The 20744-nt window shown below is 39.8% G+C and overlaps 1 protein-coding gene across 1 annotated transcript in view; it reads left to right on the forward strand.

Annotated features, from left to right (window-relative positions):
• CDH7 (cadherin 7) overlaps positions 1–17826 on the forward strand; it is a 116216-nt gene extending 98390 nt beyond the window's left edge. The window contains exon 12 of the mRNA XM_053913341.1: positions 15096–17826. Within this exon, the coding sequence (XP_053769316.1) occupies positions 15096–15589 (494 nt within the window). The 3' untranslated portion in view covers positions 15590–17826. The remainder of the gene's footprint in view (positions 1–15095) is intronic.
• Positions 17827–20744: the final 2918 nt, after the last annotated feature.

Consider the following 20744-nt stretch of genomic DNA (forward strand, 5'->3'; position numbering starts at 1 on the left):
ACATGGCCTTCATTATGTTGAGATAACTTCCCTCTATCCTGCTTGGCAATAGCTAACTACAGTGCAAGCCCAGGCTGGCCGCCACTTGTGCTGGGCTTGGGGCTGCTTGGGAATGAAACTGCAAGCTGAAGCGAGCCACCATGTTCGGCAGCTCTGGCGCCACCTGGGAGAGGCTCTGGTTAAGGTGCAAGTTGGGAGGGACTTCAGGGGGTTGAGGGGTAGAGAGAAGAGTGTTAGCCAGTTCAATGGAGAGATTTGGTACCACCCTGTGCCCAGCGAGCACAGAAGAAGAAAACTGTTGTGCCTTGCCAGTGCTTCTGTCTCCAGAGAGAGTGCCTTTCCAGACTTCACCTTAAGGTTAGTTGACTTAATCCCTCTTCCCCCAGGAGATCCTCAAACTGCTGCCTCCATGCTGGAGCTTCAAGTGTGTTGGTTTGTGTGCAGGTTCGTTAAGAGCATCATCCTGTCTCCCACAGCCTTTCTCTCTCTGACACAATGCCTGCTGGTTTTCAAAACCAGGGGTAATGGGGGTCTTCTTCCCACACATGTCCCTCAGAGAGGGAAACCTGTTGTGGGCCCAGACCCTTCTCTCCTCTGGAGGGACCCTCCTACTGGACATGGCTTGTTCTTTGTGGTTATAGGAAACTCCTGTTCAGCTGGTCTCCAGGTGGTTCTCAGAGAATGTTGCTTTGTACTGAGTTGTGATTGTGGTGTGTTCATAGGCGGGTGTGAGCCCAGAGTCTGCCTACTCCACCGTCTTGACCCAGTCCTCCGAGCATTGTATGCACAGCACTTCCTAAAATGCGGATCTGATACGCAGAAGGCGTGCCTGCCATCGCTGCGTGCTGAAGGAACCCACGGACAATTTGAATGTACTCATTAGCGGAACATTGCATTTGATTTTGTTTTTGTCTCTATTCATAAGTTGAATCTCTATTAAACTCGGATTTTTTTTCCATTTCCTAAGATTATACAGGGTCCAGCAAAAGTAAGGCCTGCTTGAGTGTGGTTGGTAGGGTAGATGAATCTCGCATGAGATGGACAGCAATTTGAACATTTCACGTAAAATGTCACATGGTTTGCTTGAGTGTGATACTGTTATGTTACAGAATTACAAGCTTATAATTTTGTAATGAAAAGGAGGCATTATTTATTCCAGACCCTGTGCAATGTTAGGAAATTTTTCTGAGATCTAGCCTGTTTAATTACACTAGAATATATATATATGAATGACACGACACAGGTTTAAATTTTTTGAATTATATTTCAGGTTAATAGCTCTGGAACCACATAAAATCTCAAGACAAAAGGAATAGTTTTAGACTATCTAAATATAGAGAATATACTGCAATACAGATTTCAAGGATATTTTGTGTTACAATTCAGTTAAATTTTTAATTTAAAATGGTATAGCAATATCTAATTTATCTTAATCACGCACTCGGATTTTATCAATTACAAGTATCAGTGTATCTTTGTAACTATAAATAATACAGTGGGTTCGTATGTACTAATTCACATCCCCTCTCTCCCTGGGCATCTGCGTGTATGTCTCACCATATAGCACACAGATCCAAACAAACGATAAGGGGACTTCTTTCATCCTTCAGATCTAAGCTTAGGTGTCACTTCCAGTGACTTCAGTGAGACTAAGTTCCCTCTATTTTCCCCACCATTTTCACTTTTAAAAAACATAGTGTACTTTATCCTTTGATTGAAATGTTTCATATGCATCAAATGGACTTGCATATTCTGCCACCTGCTCGTCTTTCAAAGGTATCAGCTGTCTGAGCCTTTACTCATCCGGTTGCAGAACCAAAGCATCTTTCTCTCCCTGGTTTCCAGCATGCAACCCTGTTCCTGAAACCTTCTCCTCCATCCCTTCACCTGTTGAGCTTATACTATCACTTATGTCCCAGCTTCCTTCTCAGAAGGAAGGTCCTCACCCACTGATTAAATTCCAGACCCCTCACACCATGATTCTTTATCATGAAGCCTTTCATTTCCTCTGAGCACATGTCACACTTTGTAAATATGTCTGTTTGCTTTAGACACCTGTAAAAGCACCTTGACAACAGTGATCCTAACTTTTTTTAAAAAAGAAAAGCAATGTATTCTCAAATTCTCAAAATATTTCTCCACCTAGGAGGAAAAATATTTTGGAATGGATCTCGATATTTATCACACTCTCCTGTTTATTCTACTCATTTGTCATATATATTAAGCCCCTCAAGAACAGGCCCAGTATCTCTTTTTCATTACTCTATCATCCACTGAATAGAATATATATTGAATAAATCAACAGCGAGTTATCCAAATCACATGCAAGCACATGTTAAAGTTTCTTTCTGTGCACCAGCTATGTGGCTCAATTTTAGAAGGAACCACAGGAATAGGAACTGGATTTTCTGACTTTCTTATAGAAGTTCACAGTATATGACATTATTTAACAAAACTAGATAATGCTTACTAGGTATAGCCCCATTGAAGCACATTACAAACACGACAAACCACTTAACCTTCATTAAGGTACTGTGGGGGTAGCTTCTTTGAGGTGAGTTTTATTTATTATCTCTTTTGGAGAGGAGGACAGTGAGGGAGGTGGAGAGAAAATGCCTCACCTAGGTAACAGACTTTTAGTACTGGTTATGCACATCAGCAGGGTCCAAGAACAGCAAGCAGTTAAAAAATAGAAAGTTATCAAAAGGCTGAGTTCTACTTGCACATTGATGTGGGTAATTATTTATAATAAATCGCTGAAATGATATGCAGATTGTGCTGGCAGATTTTCCATTTAGAAAAGGTCATATTCAGTTATACCTTATAGAAACAGTAATTGTAGTAAAATTGCTGTTTCACTCTTCAGTATGTCATTTGGCAGGACAATTTTATAGTAGCATTCCTTAGGATCATACACAATTAAATGTTTTTCCTAGTATTTCTGGATCTCTTGTTTAGATCAGATGTCCCAGAGAAATATATGGTGATTCACAAGTGTGAACTACGTATGTGATTTTAAAGTTTCAAGGCTCCTCATTAGCAAAAAATAGAAAGAAACATATGAAAACACTTTTTACAGAAGTTTATGACAGAAAAGGGACTCAATAGTAGCATACACAACCGAGCTGTTGTAAACGAACCCCAGACTCAACATTTGAAATATGTAAAAATAGAATTGAGTGCATGAAGGGAAACCGTCCCTCCTTTTAAGTAGCTTTATGTGACAGCGGTACCGGTTTGTACCACCCCACACAATTCCACCCAGTTCTGGGTACCGGAATTGGCTATCGAGACGTCTGACATTTGCAAGCACAGACCATTTGGGGAGACAATGAGGTGTTGAGCTGAGAATGATGCTGTAAGTTATGCTAGAGCAAACCTGCATGACTTTTATGAATGTATCTGCCATCTTTAAGAAAAGATACTTGGTGATAGAATTGGTGATAGAAGTTTAGTGGAGAGAAGTGTTTCTTACTTGTAGTGGCCAATGATGCTTATGGCTAATGTCTGGGAAGCCGGTAGGAAAGTGGGGCTAAAATACTCTGAAGGTGACTATGCAAAAACCATGGTCCAGTTTCTGTGTCTGGATGCACATATCTGCTACAGACCACAGTGGAGGTAGAATGGAGGGGCCTGCTGGTTTATAGCATGGTGCATGCTTTGTATTTGTCTCCGTCTTTTCTTCCTTTTACTCCTCCCAGTTTTGGGAGGATGGTGCTGTTCTGGCCTGTGTGTTTCTGTACACCTGTGGATCACTACACCTTCGTACATGGATTGCATTTTGATTTCTACCATGTGTATATGTGATCTACACAGTTTGAGCTGCCCGCATCCTCTGAGTGTGATTTTGCCAGCACCCAGCACTATTTCCTATATATTGGGATTCTCATAAAATGTTGACTTAAACATCATGGAACTGAATTCTAACACCAGAAACATAGGCCAACATTATGCTTTTACCACTGCGGTAGCATTCTAATTGTTTTTCTAGCATCTACTCTTCCCCGCTTCCTATCCTCAGTCCAATCAGATGGGTTTTTCTTTTTCATTTCTTTTCCTTCCCAAAAAACAAATCTGATCGAGCCACATTCTCTTGAAAACATGTTGGTTCTTGGGCTCGCACCATCTTTCTGCTGCCTACGTCTCCAACGCTATCTTCTCCCTCTTGCTCTGTTCTCCAGCCATGTTGGCTTCAGACTTTTGCTCACAGGTTGACTGCGCCAAGAATCATCTTCCTTATCACTCCTGCACCCCGACCCCAGCCCTTAGTTAAATCTTTGTCTGGACCTGGTTTCCCTAAAACATATCTTTAAAGATTATCTTTCCTTCTTTTGGAAAAATACATTCAGTTGTCTTATTATTTAATTAATATGTCTGCGCCATTGAATAGTAAGTCCATGAAGTAATGTATTAGGCTTGATTCTGTATGTGACTTTGTATCACCGTACCGGATATACATACACTAAATGGTTAGCACGTTTGGAGAATGGACATGTGAAATTACGAACAGCCGGCACAGTGTACAGGCGCCACATGACTGCTGTGTGACCAGAGCTGCTCTTTTCTCCGCCTCCGCCCAGAACTGTAGTCCATCTGATAGGAAAGACATGTGACGAAACCACTTAAACTATATCATGTTTTGCTTACTCAGGCAGAAAAAAACATTTTTTCAATACAGGGATTATTCTCCATAGATCCTGAAGATCATTTAATACTTATTCTACATAAAGGGTAAAATTTATTTCTCTACACACTCAAGTATTTGAAAAAATACTCTCCCAAGTCATTGAAATGTTAAACACTTCACATTTTTTTTAATGTTCAGGCAAGACTGTGAAATAAAATAAACTCTTTAAGACATTAATATCTTGAATGTGAATTTTGTCTGTGGATTGAAACATCTATGGGTGCTCTTGTGCTCCACCTTTACTGAACACTCTCCTGAGCATCAAAAGGCGAGTTTATTAGCAGTATAAAAATGTTTACAATAGGATATATAACATGACATAGAACACACACACAGTTGACCCTTAAATGACACAGGGGTGAGAGGCACCATCCCTGTCCCCACCAGGTGCAGTTGGAAATCCATGTATCATTCTTGACCCTCAAAAAACTTAACTGCTAATTATCTACTATTGACTGGAAGCCTTACAGATAACAGAAATCATCGGTTAACACGTATTTTATACACTATATGTATTACACACTGTATACTTATCATAAAGGAAGCTAGAGAAAAAAGTGTTAATGAAACCATGGGAGAAAGTACATGGACAGTACTTTATGTATGGATACCATAAGTTTATGAAGCTATCCAAGTGAATCTTCTTTCAGTACCTACCTGAATCAATATCGCCTTATGTGACACAAAACACTGTGGATTTTATATGTATTACTAACACTAGCCATCAAAAATGAAAGGACAGTGTGAAAAATAATTCACTTGTTTACAGGTGCAGTGATTCCTGCATTGATAACTGAGAAGCAGCAATGATTACGTTAGGGTAGCCTACAGTAAAAGGGGCAATGCTTCACGGTAGCCTAATCAGTCCTTATGAAATGTTTATGGCATACGTTATTACAGCCATCTTCAGAATACAGTATTGGAAAGACTGTTGCAGTTTTAAAAATCACTTACCTGTGATAGTAGCTCAGTACACTGTTTTCCCTATTATGGAGGGGCATACTGTTAGAGTAATGTAATTTTCTAAAAGCGAAGTTATAAAACAGTAAGGGAACTAACAGATGACTAATTTTTATGAGCCATCACACACCTTATGCCTGTGTAAGACCAGTCCGTCCACTTCGAGGTTTGCACCCAATGTCCTACCTAACGGATGCTCGGATGACGGGAATGACGGCGCGCGAACGTTTCCTGCAGTTCTCGCCCTGTAGTTATCAGATCGCCGTGTGAAGATGCACGCACACAACAGACAGATGAACCGTATGGCAGGATGACTATCGGCGGTTCATTCAGTGGATGTGGATGATCACCGAGGTCTTCGTTCTCATCGTCTTCCTGGCTGAGCAAGCTGAGGAGGAGGAGGTCGGCCTTGGCGTCTCAGGGAGGCAGGGGCAGGAGAGGCAGACCCACAGAAATGCATAGTACTTCTGTCTGACTCCTTTGCTTTTTCTTCTCTACAAATGTGTCTCTGTGGCACCACGCTCCTTGCTTTGGTCTCAGTGCCCGCATCACAGAGGGTGCATGTCAGTACAGCAGTCCTGAATCACTGAGCCTTTCTCCAAGACTGTCGGCCAGTTTGTTTTCTGAATCTGCGGCATCTCCATCTTCTTCTTCCACACCTGGCGCTCGCTCAGAATCACTCATCTCATTTTCCATTGATTCCTCTGCTGAGGTGTCTACTGGCTCTCGAATTTCTCCAATATCCATACCTTGAAATCCTTCACCCCCACCTTCTTTTGCTATATCCACAGTCTCTTTCAGATTTCCTTGACTGGCTCTGTTATAAATGCTGTGAAGTCATGCATGACATCAGGACACAGGTTTCGCCAGCAGTTTTCTTCTTGACTTTCATGATGTTTTCTCTGTTGGGCTGCTATTCCATAGTATTGACCATCCTTTCCATACAGTACCATGTGTAATGAGCCTTTAGCGTCCTCTTGAGCTCATGATCCGGAAATTTAAGTAGAGAAGACACCCTTGGTGTTGAATTCATGGAATCCTGGGTAGCAGGGGCATTGTCCAATATCCAAAGACCTTTAAAGGCAGCCTCTTACTTGCCAGGTACTTCCTGACTTCAGGCGCAAAGCATGGAGGGAACCCATCCAGAGAGAGGGTTCCCATTGTGTCCAGGTCGTCTTGTTGTCCAACCAAGAGACTGGCCCCTGGCATTTTTCTTTTTCCTTCAGGACTCATGGGTCTGTATAGATAAGGGCAGTCTGGATCATACCCAACTGATTTGCACAAACCAGAGTCAGCCTGTCCCCTCCGGCTCGCTTCTCTTCCTTACTAAGAAATGTCCTCTGTGATATTTGTTTCCAAAATAGGGCACTTGCGTCTGCTTTTAAAACCCTGCTCAGGCAGCTCTCCTTTCTCCGTGGCACCTGAGAACCGTTCTGCAGCCTCTCGGTGGGCGGAAGCTGCCTCTGCTGTCACCTGGACGTTTTTGAAGCCAAGCCTCTTTCTAAAATTACCAAACTGTCATTTGCTGGCCTGAACTTCCCCAGCTTTAGGTCCTTCACTTTCCTTTTGCTGTAAGTTGTCATGAAATGACTTTGCTTTCTCTCGAATCATGTCAGAGTCTATAGGTATGCCCTTCTTATAAAATCACTGTATCCACATACAGCAGCACTTTTTAATACGAGGTACTGAATACAAAAGTATTGCGCAAAGCATGCAAGTTTTTCTTACCTGCTCAAATAGCTGCAGCAGTGGCTCATGAATTTCCTTTTATCTTTATTTTTAATAATGGCAATTTTGCTGGATTCACTTGTCTTGAAATGGTGGGCAACCACCGCTACAGACCACAATCTAAGGTATGTATCAAGCACTTCAACTTTCTCTGGGAATACCACAACTCTCTCTGCTTCTTGGGAGGGCTTCCCCCATCACTAGTGGCGTTTCTTATGGGCCAGTCCCAAGGTGTACAGAATTACAGGAGACACGATGAAAAATACGTGAGCATTGCCAGAGGTCACTTGTTTTTGTGATACACAATTTACTGGAGAGACGGGCGGCTCACACAGAGATGATCAGCATGACATAGCATTTTAAGCAGGTACTCACAACACTTGGGCTCACCACAAAAGCACCGAGGGTGGCCCTGAAATTGTTACAATGGGCATATGGTTAATTTTTTTGCAAGTATGTTTTAATACCACATCTTGATGTTTACATTTCTCTCAACTGCAAATGGCACCATGTACTCTGTGTAAGTTTTGGTAAATTTTAAACTTATATAATAGATCTATATGTTTTATGGTAGTGAATGATACAATAGACCAGAATCTATACATATTTTAGGCATCCATGATGTATCTGTCTTCATTTTTTGAATATTTTACACTACATGCTTTGGCTGCAAGGCTTTTTCAAATCATCATAAGTCTCCAAAAATTTTTCCAACATTTTTGTTGAAAAAAATCCACTATGACTTCCAGTTAAGATGGCAGAGTAGGTAATAGCTCTTCTCGCCTCTTCCCACAAGCACAACACAATTACAACTAAATTGTAGAATTAGCGTACTTGAGAACCAGCTGAACCAATTTTCTGTGAATAAGCATAAAATGAAGTCTAGTACTGAGATGAATATGTGGGACAAGCTGGTCCCACACCCACACATGGCAGTTAAGAATCAGAAGGGATGTCAAAGTTTCTCTGATCAAGCTTTGCATCATAGGGGTACCAGAAGAAGAAGATGGAGAAAGCAAGGGATTGGATATCTATCTGAAGATCAACAAGGAAATCAACAAGGAAACAGTGGCTTAAATGACACATGACATCAGATGGATGAATTGATATTTTAGGGCATTTCGACCAAAAGCAGAAAAATTATACATTCTTTTCAAGTGCACATGGATTATTTCCTAAAATAGACTGCATATTAGGCCATAAAACAAGTCTCAATAAATTTAAGAAGACTGAAATCATATCAAGTGTCTTCTCCAGTCACCCCCATGTTGTGAAGCTAGAAATCAACTACAAGAAGAAAACTGAAAAACACACAGACACATGGAGACTAAATAACATGCTACTAAACAAAGAATTGGTACGAAAAGATCAAGGAAGAAATTTAAAAAATACCTTGAGCACTGGCTGGTGTGGCTTCATGAATTGAACACCAGCCTGCAAACCAAATCTATTTGATTCCCAGAAAGGGCACATGCCTGGGTTGCAGGCCAGATCCCCAGCAGGAGCATGCAACAGGCAACCACTCATTGATGTTTCTCTCCCTCTCTTTCTCCTGTCTAAAAATAAATAAATTTTTAAATACCTTGAAATGGATGTAAAGGACAACATGACAACCCCAAATCTATGGGATGCAGCAAGAGAAGTCCTGGGAGGGAAATTTATAGCAATACATGCCTACCTACCTCAAGAAACAAGACAAATCTCACATAAACAATCTAACCATAAACACAAGGGAACTAAAAAACATGAATGAACAAAGCCCAAAATGAGTAGAAGGAAGGAAATAAAGAGCAGAAATAGGAGTCTAACAACAACAAAAAACAATATAGATTATCAAAGAAAGCAAGAGCTGGTTCTTTCAAAAGATAAACAAAATTGATAAACCTTTTGATGGAGCCATCAATGGAAAAATGACCTAAAGAATGAAGTCAGAAATGAAAGAGTAGAGTGCCAACCACCACCACAGAAATACAAAGGATTGTAAAGAAATACTACAATTATACACCAACAAACTGGACAACCTGGAAGAAATGGAAAATTCCCAGAAACATGCCATCTCCCCAGGCTGAACCATAAGTAACAGAAAACCTAAAGAGACTAATAACTACTAATGAAATTGATTCAGTAATTTAAAAACTTTCAACAAGCAAAAGCCATGGATTATACGGCTTCGTGGGTGAATTTTACCAAACTTTCAAACAAGAATTAATATCTAAACTTCCCAAGCTATTCCAAAAATTTGAAAAGTAGGGTAGGATCCCAATCTCATTTCACAAAGCCAGAAAAGAAACTACAAAAAAGAGAAAATTATAGGCCAGTATCCCTGATGAACACAGATGTAAAAATCCTCAACAAAACTTTACCAAACTGAATTCAGCAATACATTAAAGACAATCATATAACATGATCAACTGGGATTTATTCCTAGGTGGGAAGGCTGGTTCAATACCCACAAACTTTAACATGATACACCACATAAACAAAATGAATAAAAGTCATACGATCATATCAACAGATGCAGAAAAAAGTATTTGACATAATCCCACATCCATTTGTGATTAAAAAGTCTCAGCAGAGTGGATTTATAGAGGCCGTATATGACAGACCCACGACTAGCATCATACTCAACAGTACAAACTGAAAACTTTTTCTGTAAGGTAAGGAACAAGACAATGATGTCCACTGTCACCATTTTTATTCAACATAGTATTAGAACTTGTAGTCACAGCAATCTGACAATAAAAAAAAATAAAAGGCATCCAGATTGCAAAGGAAGAAGTAAAACTGTCCATATTTGCAGATGCCATGCGTGATACTGTATATAGAATATCCTAAGGTGTCCACCAAATACTATCATGAGATAATAAAGGAATTTGGTACAGTAGCAGGATACAAAATTTGTACTCAGAAATCTGTTGCATTTTTATATACCAATAACAAACCATTAGAGAAATTAAGAAAACAATCCCATTTACAGTGGCATCAAAAAGAACAAAGTATTTAGGAGTAACTTTAACCAAGGAGGTATAAAACCTGTACTCAGAAAGCTCTAAGACATTAAAGGAAGGGATTGGGGAAGGATATACTGCACTTGTGGATGAAGACAATTAACATTGTTAGAATGCCCCTACTGCCAAATCAATGTACATATTCAATGCAGTCCCTATCACAATACCAAGGGTGTCTTTCAGAGAACTAAAGCAAAATACCCTAAGACTTAGATGACCACAAAAGACCCCAAATAGCCAGAGCAATATTGAAAAAGGACAAAGTTGGAGGTATCACACTACCTCATGTCAAACTATAAAGCTATGCTAATCAAAACAGCACGAGACTGGCATAAAAGCAGGCAGATCGATGGTAAGAGTAGAGAGCCCAGAAATAAACCCTCTCCTGCATATGATCAATCTGGGACAAAGGGGGCAAGAACATACAATGGGGTAGAGACAGTGTCTTCAGTAAACAGTGTTGGGGTAACTGGACTGATGCAAAAACGTAAGTCAAAATGCATTAACGACTTGGATTTAAGAAACGAAAACATAAAACTAGACGAAACCATAGGCAGTAAACTATTTGACATTGCTCTTAGCAGTATTTGTTTTTGGTTGTTTCTCTTTGGGAAAGGGGAAAAAAGAAAAAAGTTTTTGCACAATGAAAAAGAAACCACCAACAAAATGAGAAGACAACCGACTGAATAGAAGGTAGTTGCCAATGATACATCTGATAAGGGATGAATAACCTATGTATGTAATAAACATATGTGAAACACCAAATTCAGATAAATCTGATCTAAAAATGGGCAGAGAACCTGATAGAATTTTTCCAAAGAGGACAAGCTGACTGATAGACATATGAAAAGTTGCTAAATGTCACTAATAATCAGGGAAATGAAAATTAAAACCACAATGAGATACCACTTCACAGCTGTCAGAAAGCTATCACCAAAAAATCAACAAACAAGTGTTGATGAGGATGTGGAGACAAGGGGACCTTTGTTCACTGTTGATAGGATTGTAATTTGGTGCAGTCACCGTGGAAAACAGTATAGAGGTTCCTCAAAAAATTAAAAATAGAACTACTTTATGAACTAGTGATTCCACCTATCGGGGTATTTATCTGAAGAAATCTAAAACCTAGTTCTAAAATATGTGTGCACTCCTATGTTCATTTCAGCAATTTTTATAAAAACCAAGACATGAAAGCAACCTAAGTACCCATCAATAGACAAATGGAAAAAGAAGAGGTTGTACACATATGCGATAAAAAATTACTCAGCCATAGGAAAGAATGAAAGTCTGCCACTATGACAGCATGGGTAGACCCAGAGGGTATTGTGCTAAGTGATATGAGGCGGAGAAAGACAAACACCATAAGATTTCACTTATATATGGAATCTAAATACCATAAGATTTCACTTATATATGGAATCTAAAAAACAAAATAACCAAATTGAACAGATGCAAACTATGGACACAGAAAATAAACTGATGGTCACTAGATGGGAGGGGGTGGGGGTGGGTAAAAAAGTTGAAAAGAATAAGAAATACAAATTGCCAGTTATAAGAAGTATCAGGGATGCAGAACACAGCACAGGGAGCATGGTCAACAATATTGTAATATGTATGGTGTCAGATGGGTATTAGACTTACTGGGGTGGTTACTTTGTAAGTCATAAAAATGTCTAATCACTGTTGTACATATAATAATGCATGTTACCTATAATTGAACAATGAGGAAAATTTATAAATCTACTCATAAGTGGGCCCATACATTCCAACTTATGTTGTTCAAGGATTAGATGTGTGTGTATGTGTGTGTGCACACACATGAATGAGAAAGAGAGAGAGAAGATTCATTGTAATTATATGATGGAAGAGAATTGAGTTTTGAAATGTTTTGTCTACTTTGTCATTGTGTTGAACTAAAAGAGCATCTAATGATTATGTAATTCTTACTGTCTTACCTTTTTTACTTTTCATCCCTCATTTCTTACATCCTTTTGCACTCGTGGACCTTCTCAGCTTCGCCGTCCAGTATGTGTGGCAGGTTTCTCATTTTCACCTGCCTCCACCTGTCCATCCATCGTGCTTCTCTCTGATACTCCTCACCTCTCTATTCTGACTTCTCAATAATAAGTCTTATGTGGTCCCACATTCTTTCTGTTACAATTACTTTTGTCTCTGGGGAACTATGTAAAAAGTACAGAAACTAAAGTTATACCTAAATCAGAAATTGTTTTATTTATACACCTTAAAACTCACTGATGTGCCCTTCTCTGCACAAGCAGTTGCACTTGAGCTCCAGCTTGTAATCGCATCACCTTGTACGGAGGCCCTAAACTCAGGGTGTTACAGAAGTGCACTGGGCTAGGGTATGTCTCACCCCCTAAGTGTGGCATTTTATTTCATGGACAAGAGACAGGTTGTTTCAAATGCCCTAAGACAACCATCGAGTGTAAAAATACCCCACAGAATTGCTCTAAGTGTCAAATGGTAGACCTTCATTTCTCACCTTACTGCCTTTTCTCTTTCCCATTTAATCCTCAGTTCACACGCCGTAGCAAATATTTGGTATGCTTTCTACTTCGCTTGTTAACTAATCTTGTTCCTCGTTTTTCTTTGATCAAAGGAGAAAAGCAATGGCATTACTTGTTGTGTTCATGGAATTTTGAATTAATGTTATAACAATGAAAAATTCTCTGTTGCCCACCAAGTGCCTGGCATTCTGCTAGCTCTATTTATTGACTACCCAGGACCCTTAGCTCTATAATCCACCCTGAGAACACCGAAGTTGTCTATAATTATCATGAATAGCTGGGCTCTTTGCACGAGATCACACATTGAACATGTGAAAAGGCTGGGCTTTTACCCAACACCTTCTTGACACCAGAGCTGTATATACGTTTAAGGTCCATGCCTGAATGTTAACATGGAGCTGTGACGGAGTTACAACACTCTGTTGTGGATCTCAAAAACCACAGGGTTTTGGACCAGCGGGAACGAGGACTGTTGGGACAAGAAGCAACAAGTGTGGGGAGTCCACTTAGCAGGGAAGGGAGGTGAGTACCAGATGGCTTGTGGGGACAGACAGAGAAATGAATTGGAGACTGGCTCTTGAACTCCGTATCTGCCATGTTGGTGAAGCCAGTTGAGAACAAAATAGTGAGTAGGAGATAAAATGAGACTAGGCATATTTGGGCCATAGCAATGTGAGAAGGTGGCCAGAAAAGCTCAGAAGTGTATCCAGTTTCTAAACTGTAGGTTGTCAGTAAAGCTAGTGCATGAGCAATAGGTCAGGGTGAAATGAGGAATGAAAAATATAACAATAAATAAGAAAGAGGAAAGTATTACAATAAACAATTGCTTTCACGACTATTTTCAAAGAGCTCCAATAAAAATGTCTTCACCAGTCACATCCCTGCTGATGTTTGGAAAAGCAGATAGCAGATAAACACTGAAGAAACCACATACTTTCCACTGAGGATAAATATATTTTTTAAAAATATTAGGTATTTAGAGGTTTGGTGTTTTAATGCAGATTAATGTGGAGGACGGAACATGCCTTCCCCCCTAACCACTGTATTTAGTTCCTCTGAATTCCATTGATACCCTTCATGGTTTTATATTTTTATTTTCAAATGTATTCTTAATTGCCAAAGTAATACCTTATAAGATATTTTAAATATTAACATTTCAATTTTTTTTAAAACATATGCCAGGAATAACAGCCCTTCAGGCCTTTTAGATGCCCCTGCCCCAATTTTGACTAATGCGATACAAATTATTGTAAAAGATACATTATTTTGTAGACAGATGGTTAATGATAGTTCATTGGTTTACATATTTTTAAATTCAAAAATTTAAGAATGCCTTTCCTCCTTCATTTTAACTTAATCCAGGCACCACGAGATCCAGTGTCCCCATTCTTCGGGCACGTGGCTGGAATGGAGCAGACATGTCATCCGTGCGTGGCCAGGACACTTGCTCTTCTTTCCCGGGCAGCCACGTGCCCTATTATCTAATCATTACCTTTGACATTAGGAATTTGGCTTCCTACATCAAAGAATGCTTGATGTCTTAAAGCTGCCTTTAGCTAATGCTGAAAACCTCACAACCTATATTCTCTCTCTCAGCATAATGCATAAAGACCCAGTTCAACATTCCTACACCAAGTGGGGCTCAATTTCCTACCGAGCAGCTTTTCATCTTCCCAGAGGGTCTGACTTGCTGGATTGTGTTTAACACTGAGTTTGAGAGACAAGTACTAGGTATTTCTTCAAAGAACCCAACTAAATGCTATAATCCATTTCCTTCTTAAACTGCAGCTGTGAAATTATACCCAAAACATTTGTAAATGCCACTTTGCCTTTCCAGCAATTACTGAGTTCAAAAAAAAATCCCTTTGTGTTTCTTCGCTTTGAAATTATTGTATTTATCCCGAGCTGGCCCTTCACTTGGTTCTCTCAAATGCTACTGTGCAGGTTATGGGAAAGAGGGGGCATCGATTCTGAACAGGTGTGGAAAATGGTTTCTTCTGATGTCCTGAAGTGTTCTATTTTAAGGGCATTTTAGCAATTTTAACACCACCACTGTTCTGCATTCCCATGTAAGTGGTTTCCCCTTGAAGGGCAGAAAGTCTGAGTCCACTGCCGAGCCGCCAGGCCGCAGGTGACCGTCCTCGTGTTTACTGAAACTGTCCCTTTGCTGTCCCATTGTTTCAGTGCTGATCCTCCTGATCGTGACCCTGAGACGGCGGAAAAAGGAGCCCCTGATTTTCGACGAGGAGAGAGACATCAGAGAGAACATCGTGCGCTATGACGACGAGGGCGGAGGTGAGGAGGACACCGAGGCCTTCGACATGGCCGCGCTGAGGAACCTCCACGTGGTCAGAGACGCCAAGACCCGCAGGGACGTGACTCCGGAGATTCAGTTCCTGAGCCGCCCGGCTTTCAAAAGCGTCCCCGACAACGTCATTTTCCGCGAGTTTATTTGGGAGAGGCTGAAAGAAGCGGACGTGGACCCCTGCGCGCCCCCCTACGACTCCTTGCAGACCTACGCGTTCGAGGGGACAGGCTCGGTGGCCGAGTCGCTCAGCTCGCTGGAGTCTGTCAGCTCCAGCTCGGAGCAGAACTACGACTATCTGAGCGACTGGGGGCCTCGCTTCAAGCGCCTGGCGGACCTGTACGGCCCCGGCCCCGAGGGCCTGTACTCATAGCCCCTCGGCCTGTGTCGGGCGGGTGCTGCAGATGGGGGAGAGCGAGCATACAAAATATAAAACGCAATTGAAAAAAACCACTACGTGCAGACGACAAGAACTCCACTGGCTAGAGGAAGTGGTTGTACATACTTCTGCATTTTTAACAGTTTAGGTTTCTGCCTTGGTGAAGGGTAATAAGTTCATTAGATGGACACAAGGGACGGATGGGGCACAGACCCTGAGCACGGGAAGGCCTTTCGGCAAAGAGGAATGCTCAGTGCTTTGTGAGTAGATAGCAACTCTCAGCTGCCTGCAAAGGCGCCCGGCCTCTGTGAGTGAGTGGTGTCCGGTGCTGTCGGTGAGCCCTGGATGTTTTGCCCAGACCCTCGTGGTGCCGCCAGAGAGGAGAACACGCCCTGCAGTGGAAAAGCTCTGCAACTTCTTGCATATCAAATCTTGGGACACATTTAATTTATAGGGATGCTTTTAGCTTGCTAGATTAGAGAATCCAGCAGAATTTTATTGCTGTGGGTTAGCAAATATATTTTATGTAGCAAAATATAAATTCATAGAAAAGTCCTCCCCAATCCTCCAATACAAGCCAATAAAATATGGTTGAAGGCAGCGTAAAAAAAAAAGAAACATTGTTTAGCCATTAAATAAAAAGGGTTCTAAATAAGACAAAGGTAAATCATGCTTAAAGTGTTCAATCGTTTTTGAGATTCTTCTATAGGTATAAAAAAAGTTGCCATCTATTCGTCGATTTTTTTTCCTCCTGATTTGTACAGGAGAATTATCTTTTCTTTCTTATTTGACACATGATGTTATATTTATTTTGGAGCTCCAATCTCCACTAAATTCAGGTCTATCTTACTGCCTCATAGTATTAAGCTCATCAGAACATGCTGCTTTTTCTCTGTCCCGTCGGAGCTCTGTGAAGGAAATGAAGCAAAGAAATGGAGAAAACAGAGCGGCTGAGCCCTGTCGCAGCTGACACCTCAGAGAGGGAGCACAGCTACTGGACGCGCGTCTCTGGTCTTAGCCATCGAACGTACAAAACGGGATAATGAAAGATTTGTATTTTAGAAAGAAGGTTTCAAAGCTAATCGAGGTTTCCTGTGGTGCAAGATTTATTTTTCAAGGTCACAAGTTCTATATGCTCCAAAGACTTTTGAGAATTTGTTTTACCCCAGCCTTTTTTGCTGTAAACATATGGTGTGTAAGACTGATTTTTTATATACCTTAAACAATGTAATGTTACAAATTTCAAAAACCCATCTTTAAGTTCCAATGCACATATGTTCCTCAAGAATAGAGCTTGCAGTGTAGGATATCTGTACTGGTTTAGATGTGCCAAAGTGAGGAGAGCAAGTTCAAGGGGTCACATGTGTTTAAGTTTGTGATGAGCTTCTTGTTGAGAGAAGAATTTTATGACTAATATACTATTTCTACCTGTCATTTTTTTTTTCTAGAACAGGACCAGTTTAATGTGCATATATTCAAGTAAAACCAGATTTTCTTTCCTCCTTTTGGAAGAAATTATTGTTGAGTTCCTGATATATCTGTAAGGGGGGAGTGGACATTGTGTAGGAAAGTGTGTTTTAAAAGTGCTTCTTTCTGAAAAACAAACACTGGAACTAGGATATCAATATTTTGATGACAGTAGGAGAAACTACGTAGGATTCTGTAAACTTGCAGTCCCTCCTTAGAAATGAAGTATGTGAAAGTGGCCTTCAGCTTCATTAAAATAAATGATTCAATAAATTGGATTATCCGCCCACAGTCCTTTCATTTAAATGAAGTTTTGTGGACATTGTTTCATGACTAGGTAGATATGCTTCTTGCTGTACTGATACACATATATACAAAAAAACAATTTTATAACAGAGTAAAAGATATTGTTCATTACTTTTAGTCATGTATGTATGTTTTTAAATAAAAAATAAAACCTAGTACACTTCTACCCTTTTCAATAAAATCACAGTGTGGCATAGGAATTATGTGGGTATTGAATCGGCAAGGCGCTGAGAAAACAGTTTTGTAATAATCCCCTGGTTGTCTTCAAGAAGATAAAATAGTTTAGTACAGGTGACTTATGTTGTCAGAACTGCTGATTGTTGCACATATCACTTAATGGAGGTGTGAATGTATTTTAGAAAAGGAATATCACATTACTCACCAGGCTTTCTTTCCTTTTAAAGAATATATTTTCTTGGTTTTTAATTTTTTTCATATTTGCCAGTAATATATTGGGAAAAGACTCAAATTTAAATAAAGATTTGAAATTCTTGCCTATGCTCAATTGCCATTTTATGTGTGGAAGAGTTTATCAATACAGTGTTGAACTTGACTCAGTGCTATTTTTTTTAAATGCTTGAGATGACTGGGACAATGTCCCTAATGTAGACAGAATTTATATGAAGTACGCTAGCTAAACTTAATTGTAATGATGGCGTATTTATTTTAGTGTCCTTTTTTTTTCAGAATTCTGACACTATACAGGATTATAAGGTATAATAGTTGAGAGATGGGCTATGTTTTAAAACCAGAGACTAGAATAGTTGACTGCTTAAAAAAATCAATTTTAAAACAAGTCAGGACATCTCCAAAAATATTTAAATGAATACCTATTATCTAATCAGTACTATTCAGTGGTTTAGTTGAGCCAACTAGAACCAACTACCAAGAATCAATGAAGCTCTCTCTCTTCTAGTGACACTATGTTGGGAAATTGAAGTTAGCCATGGTGGCAATATTTAGACCACTATGGAAATCAGCAAACACCATCTGTTTTCTTTGGGAGAACCAGTTGTTAAATTTTCTCCAACACTCCACTGCTTAAATTGTTTTATGAAAGAACACCCATGATTTTAAATACAGTATGAATGAATAGAATATCAAATAGTGACATGAAAGGAAGTTTTGCTCTATCCTCCTCCTAAATATAGGTGCATGTGGTAGTGATTTCCTGGTACCGAATCCTTGGAGCTACAAGAAGAAAGGAAGAGGGTCCAGTCCAATATGGGAAGCAGTGGCTTACTAATCTCAAATACAAGTGATCGATCAGAAAGTCAATAAATTTACGTATTTCCATTTGTCCATGTGGAGCCACCAGGAGAAACACAGACTGTACAAAGAAATACAGGTTTTGAACAATTTACCTTCCTACAAAAATAGTTCCCTTTCACTCGTTGCTATCCATGTCAAAAGGAAATATGCCCAAGCTCCCATTTTAAAATATTATTGCATAATTTTCAACCAGCATAACAAATATGAAAACTAAATCTTACCAAGAAAGTGGGCTTTTCATAGGTCAAGCCTAAATTATCATTCTGGATTCACAAATCAGTCTCTATGGTAAAGCAATTTTCCAAGGTCAGCTTCAGACCAAAATTAGGAGGGAGGCAGCACGAAAAGGGAAGCTACGTGGCGACAATAAGGAGATGGACCACCTCGATGAGCCCCGGAAACTCTTTCCTTTGACATGAAGCTCAGCAGCTTGAGGCCACCGGCAGTTGTACTTACATAGGACAGGACAGGCAGGCAGGAGCAATGTTGAGGGACGGACAGCTGCCTTTTCACCCTGCCCTCTGAGAATGTTTTAAACTGATCTAACTTCATGCACAATAAATTTCTGCACTGGATGATGAGTGGGCTTTGGGGATTCTCACGTAAATAATGTACTTACACAAGGTGCAAGTGATATTTGTGTTATGGCCCACTTGTGCCAAGAAATTACGTGAAAATACTTAGCATTATATTCAAATATAAAATCTAAAGGTGCTCCAAATAAATTAAGGTAAATACATATATTGTAAGAGGCAAAAACCATGAAATTTAAACCTTTTCATTTTTAAGCCCGAGTTGTAAATCTTCAAGTTTTCAACTTTACTACAACATCTATTGACTTACAAACTTTGTTACCCTAATTGTTTCTGAATTACTATATAAAGGTTTATTTAGAGTTGATCTAATTAAAGTTGAGTAAAGGAAAGCTTCACCTTACTCGTAACTTGGGTTACCTGAAATATATATGACAATAGGTAAGGAACATTCTGTTTACTTGATCTTTAATATATAGTAAGTTATTTTTAAAATTATGATAATGTTTTTTGTGTGCATGAAATGAGATGGTGTATGAAAGTTTGGCAAAGGAAACTAATACAATCTTAGATGACTAATCATCATCATAATTAAAAGAGCAAGAAAGGAGCAAAGGCGTTTACATTTTCCATGTAATTGAAATTGTTTCAGAGGAGTGGGATAAGCCCTTGAGCAAAAAGGGAGTTATTCGATTAGGCAGGCATTGCAAAGTTGAACTCCAGGGGTAATTTTTCAAGCAAAAACAAGACGGCCAGCGTGTGTGTGACATTCTGACACTTCTTCATTGTCATGCTGACTGGGACTGGCTCAGAGCTTAACTGAAAAGGGCCCATGTGTGTATTTGTATGTGGGTGTGATTGTGGAGCATTGAGAAGTATGTCTGAAGTGACCTTAAAAATTGTCTAATATTACCCTGTTAATGCCAGAATATTATTGTCATTTGGCAAGTGCCCGTTAGGCAGTGAGACCAGAAAATACAGTAGTAACTGAAGAGAGCAATATTTTATCTGCTTTACGAATGCAATTTAATTTAAATGAGAAGGATTTGGGTGCTAAGGGGAGAACGTTTAGCTGAACTATCTGAACAATTGCCTCATTTTATCTCCTTCTGTGTGTGTGGATCTCATTGCTAACACAATATGCAGTGTGAATTACCTCTGATGGGGAGTCCCTGGGCTTTGTCCTCCGGGGTGACAGTACTAGGAAGTCCCCTGGCCTGTGCTTATTGAATCTGGGTCAGAAGCCAGGTCCAGCTCACTTCTGCTGTGCCTTGGGTGTCATTCTAATTCCTTGAAAATTGAGTTAATGACTCTCTTGTCTGTTTCAGAGGCTTGTTGATGATCAAGTGCAAGTGTTGTATAAGCTGTAAAACACTGTAAAAATGTAAGTCTTTATTGGGGGAAATTATGGAAATTGTGTAATGAGGTTGATTACCCAGGGGTGGGCAAAAGCAGCTTTACAGTACAGAGAAAGACACGCAGGTTCCCGTCATTACAAATAGCTTGAGGAAGTGTTTTGCGTACTCATGACTGTAAACTTACTTTTGCCCACCCTTTTATTTATTGTTATA

Source organism: Desmodus rotundus, chromosome 10 (assembly GCF_022682495.2).
Source record: "Desmodus rotundus isolate HL8 chromosome 10, HLdesRot8A.1, whole genome shotgun sequence".
NCBI classification, from domain to species: Eukaryota; Metazoa; Chordata; class Mammalia; order Chiroptera; family Phyllostomidae; genus Desmodus; species Desmodus rotundus.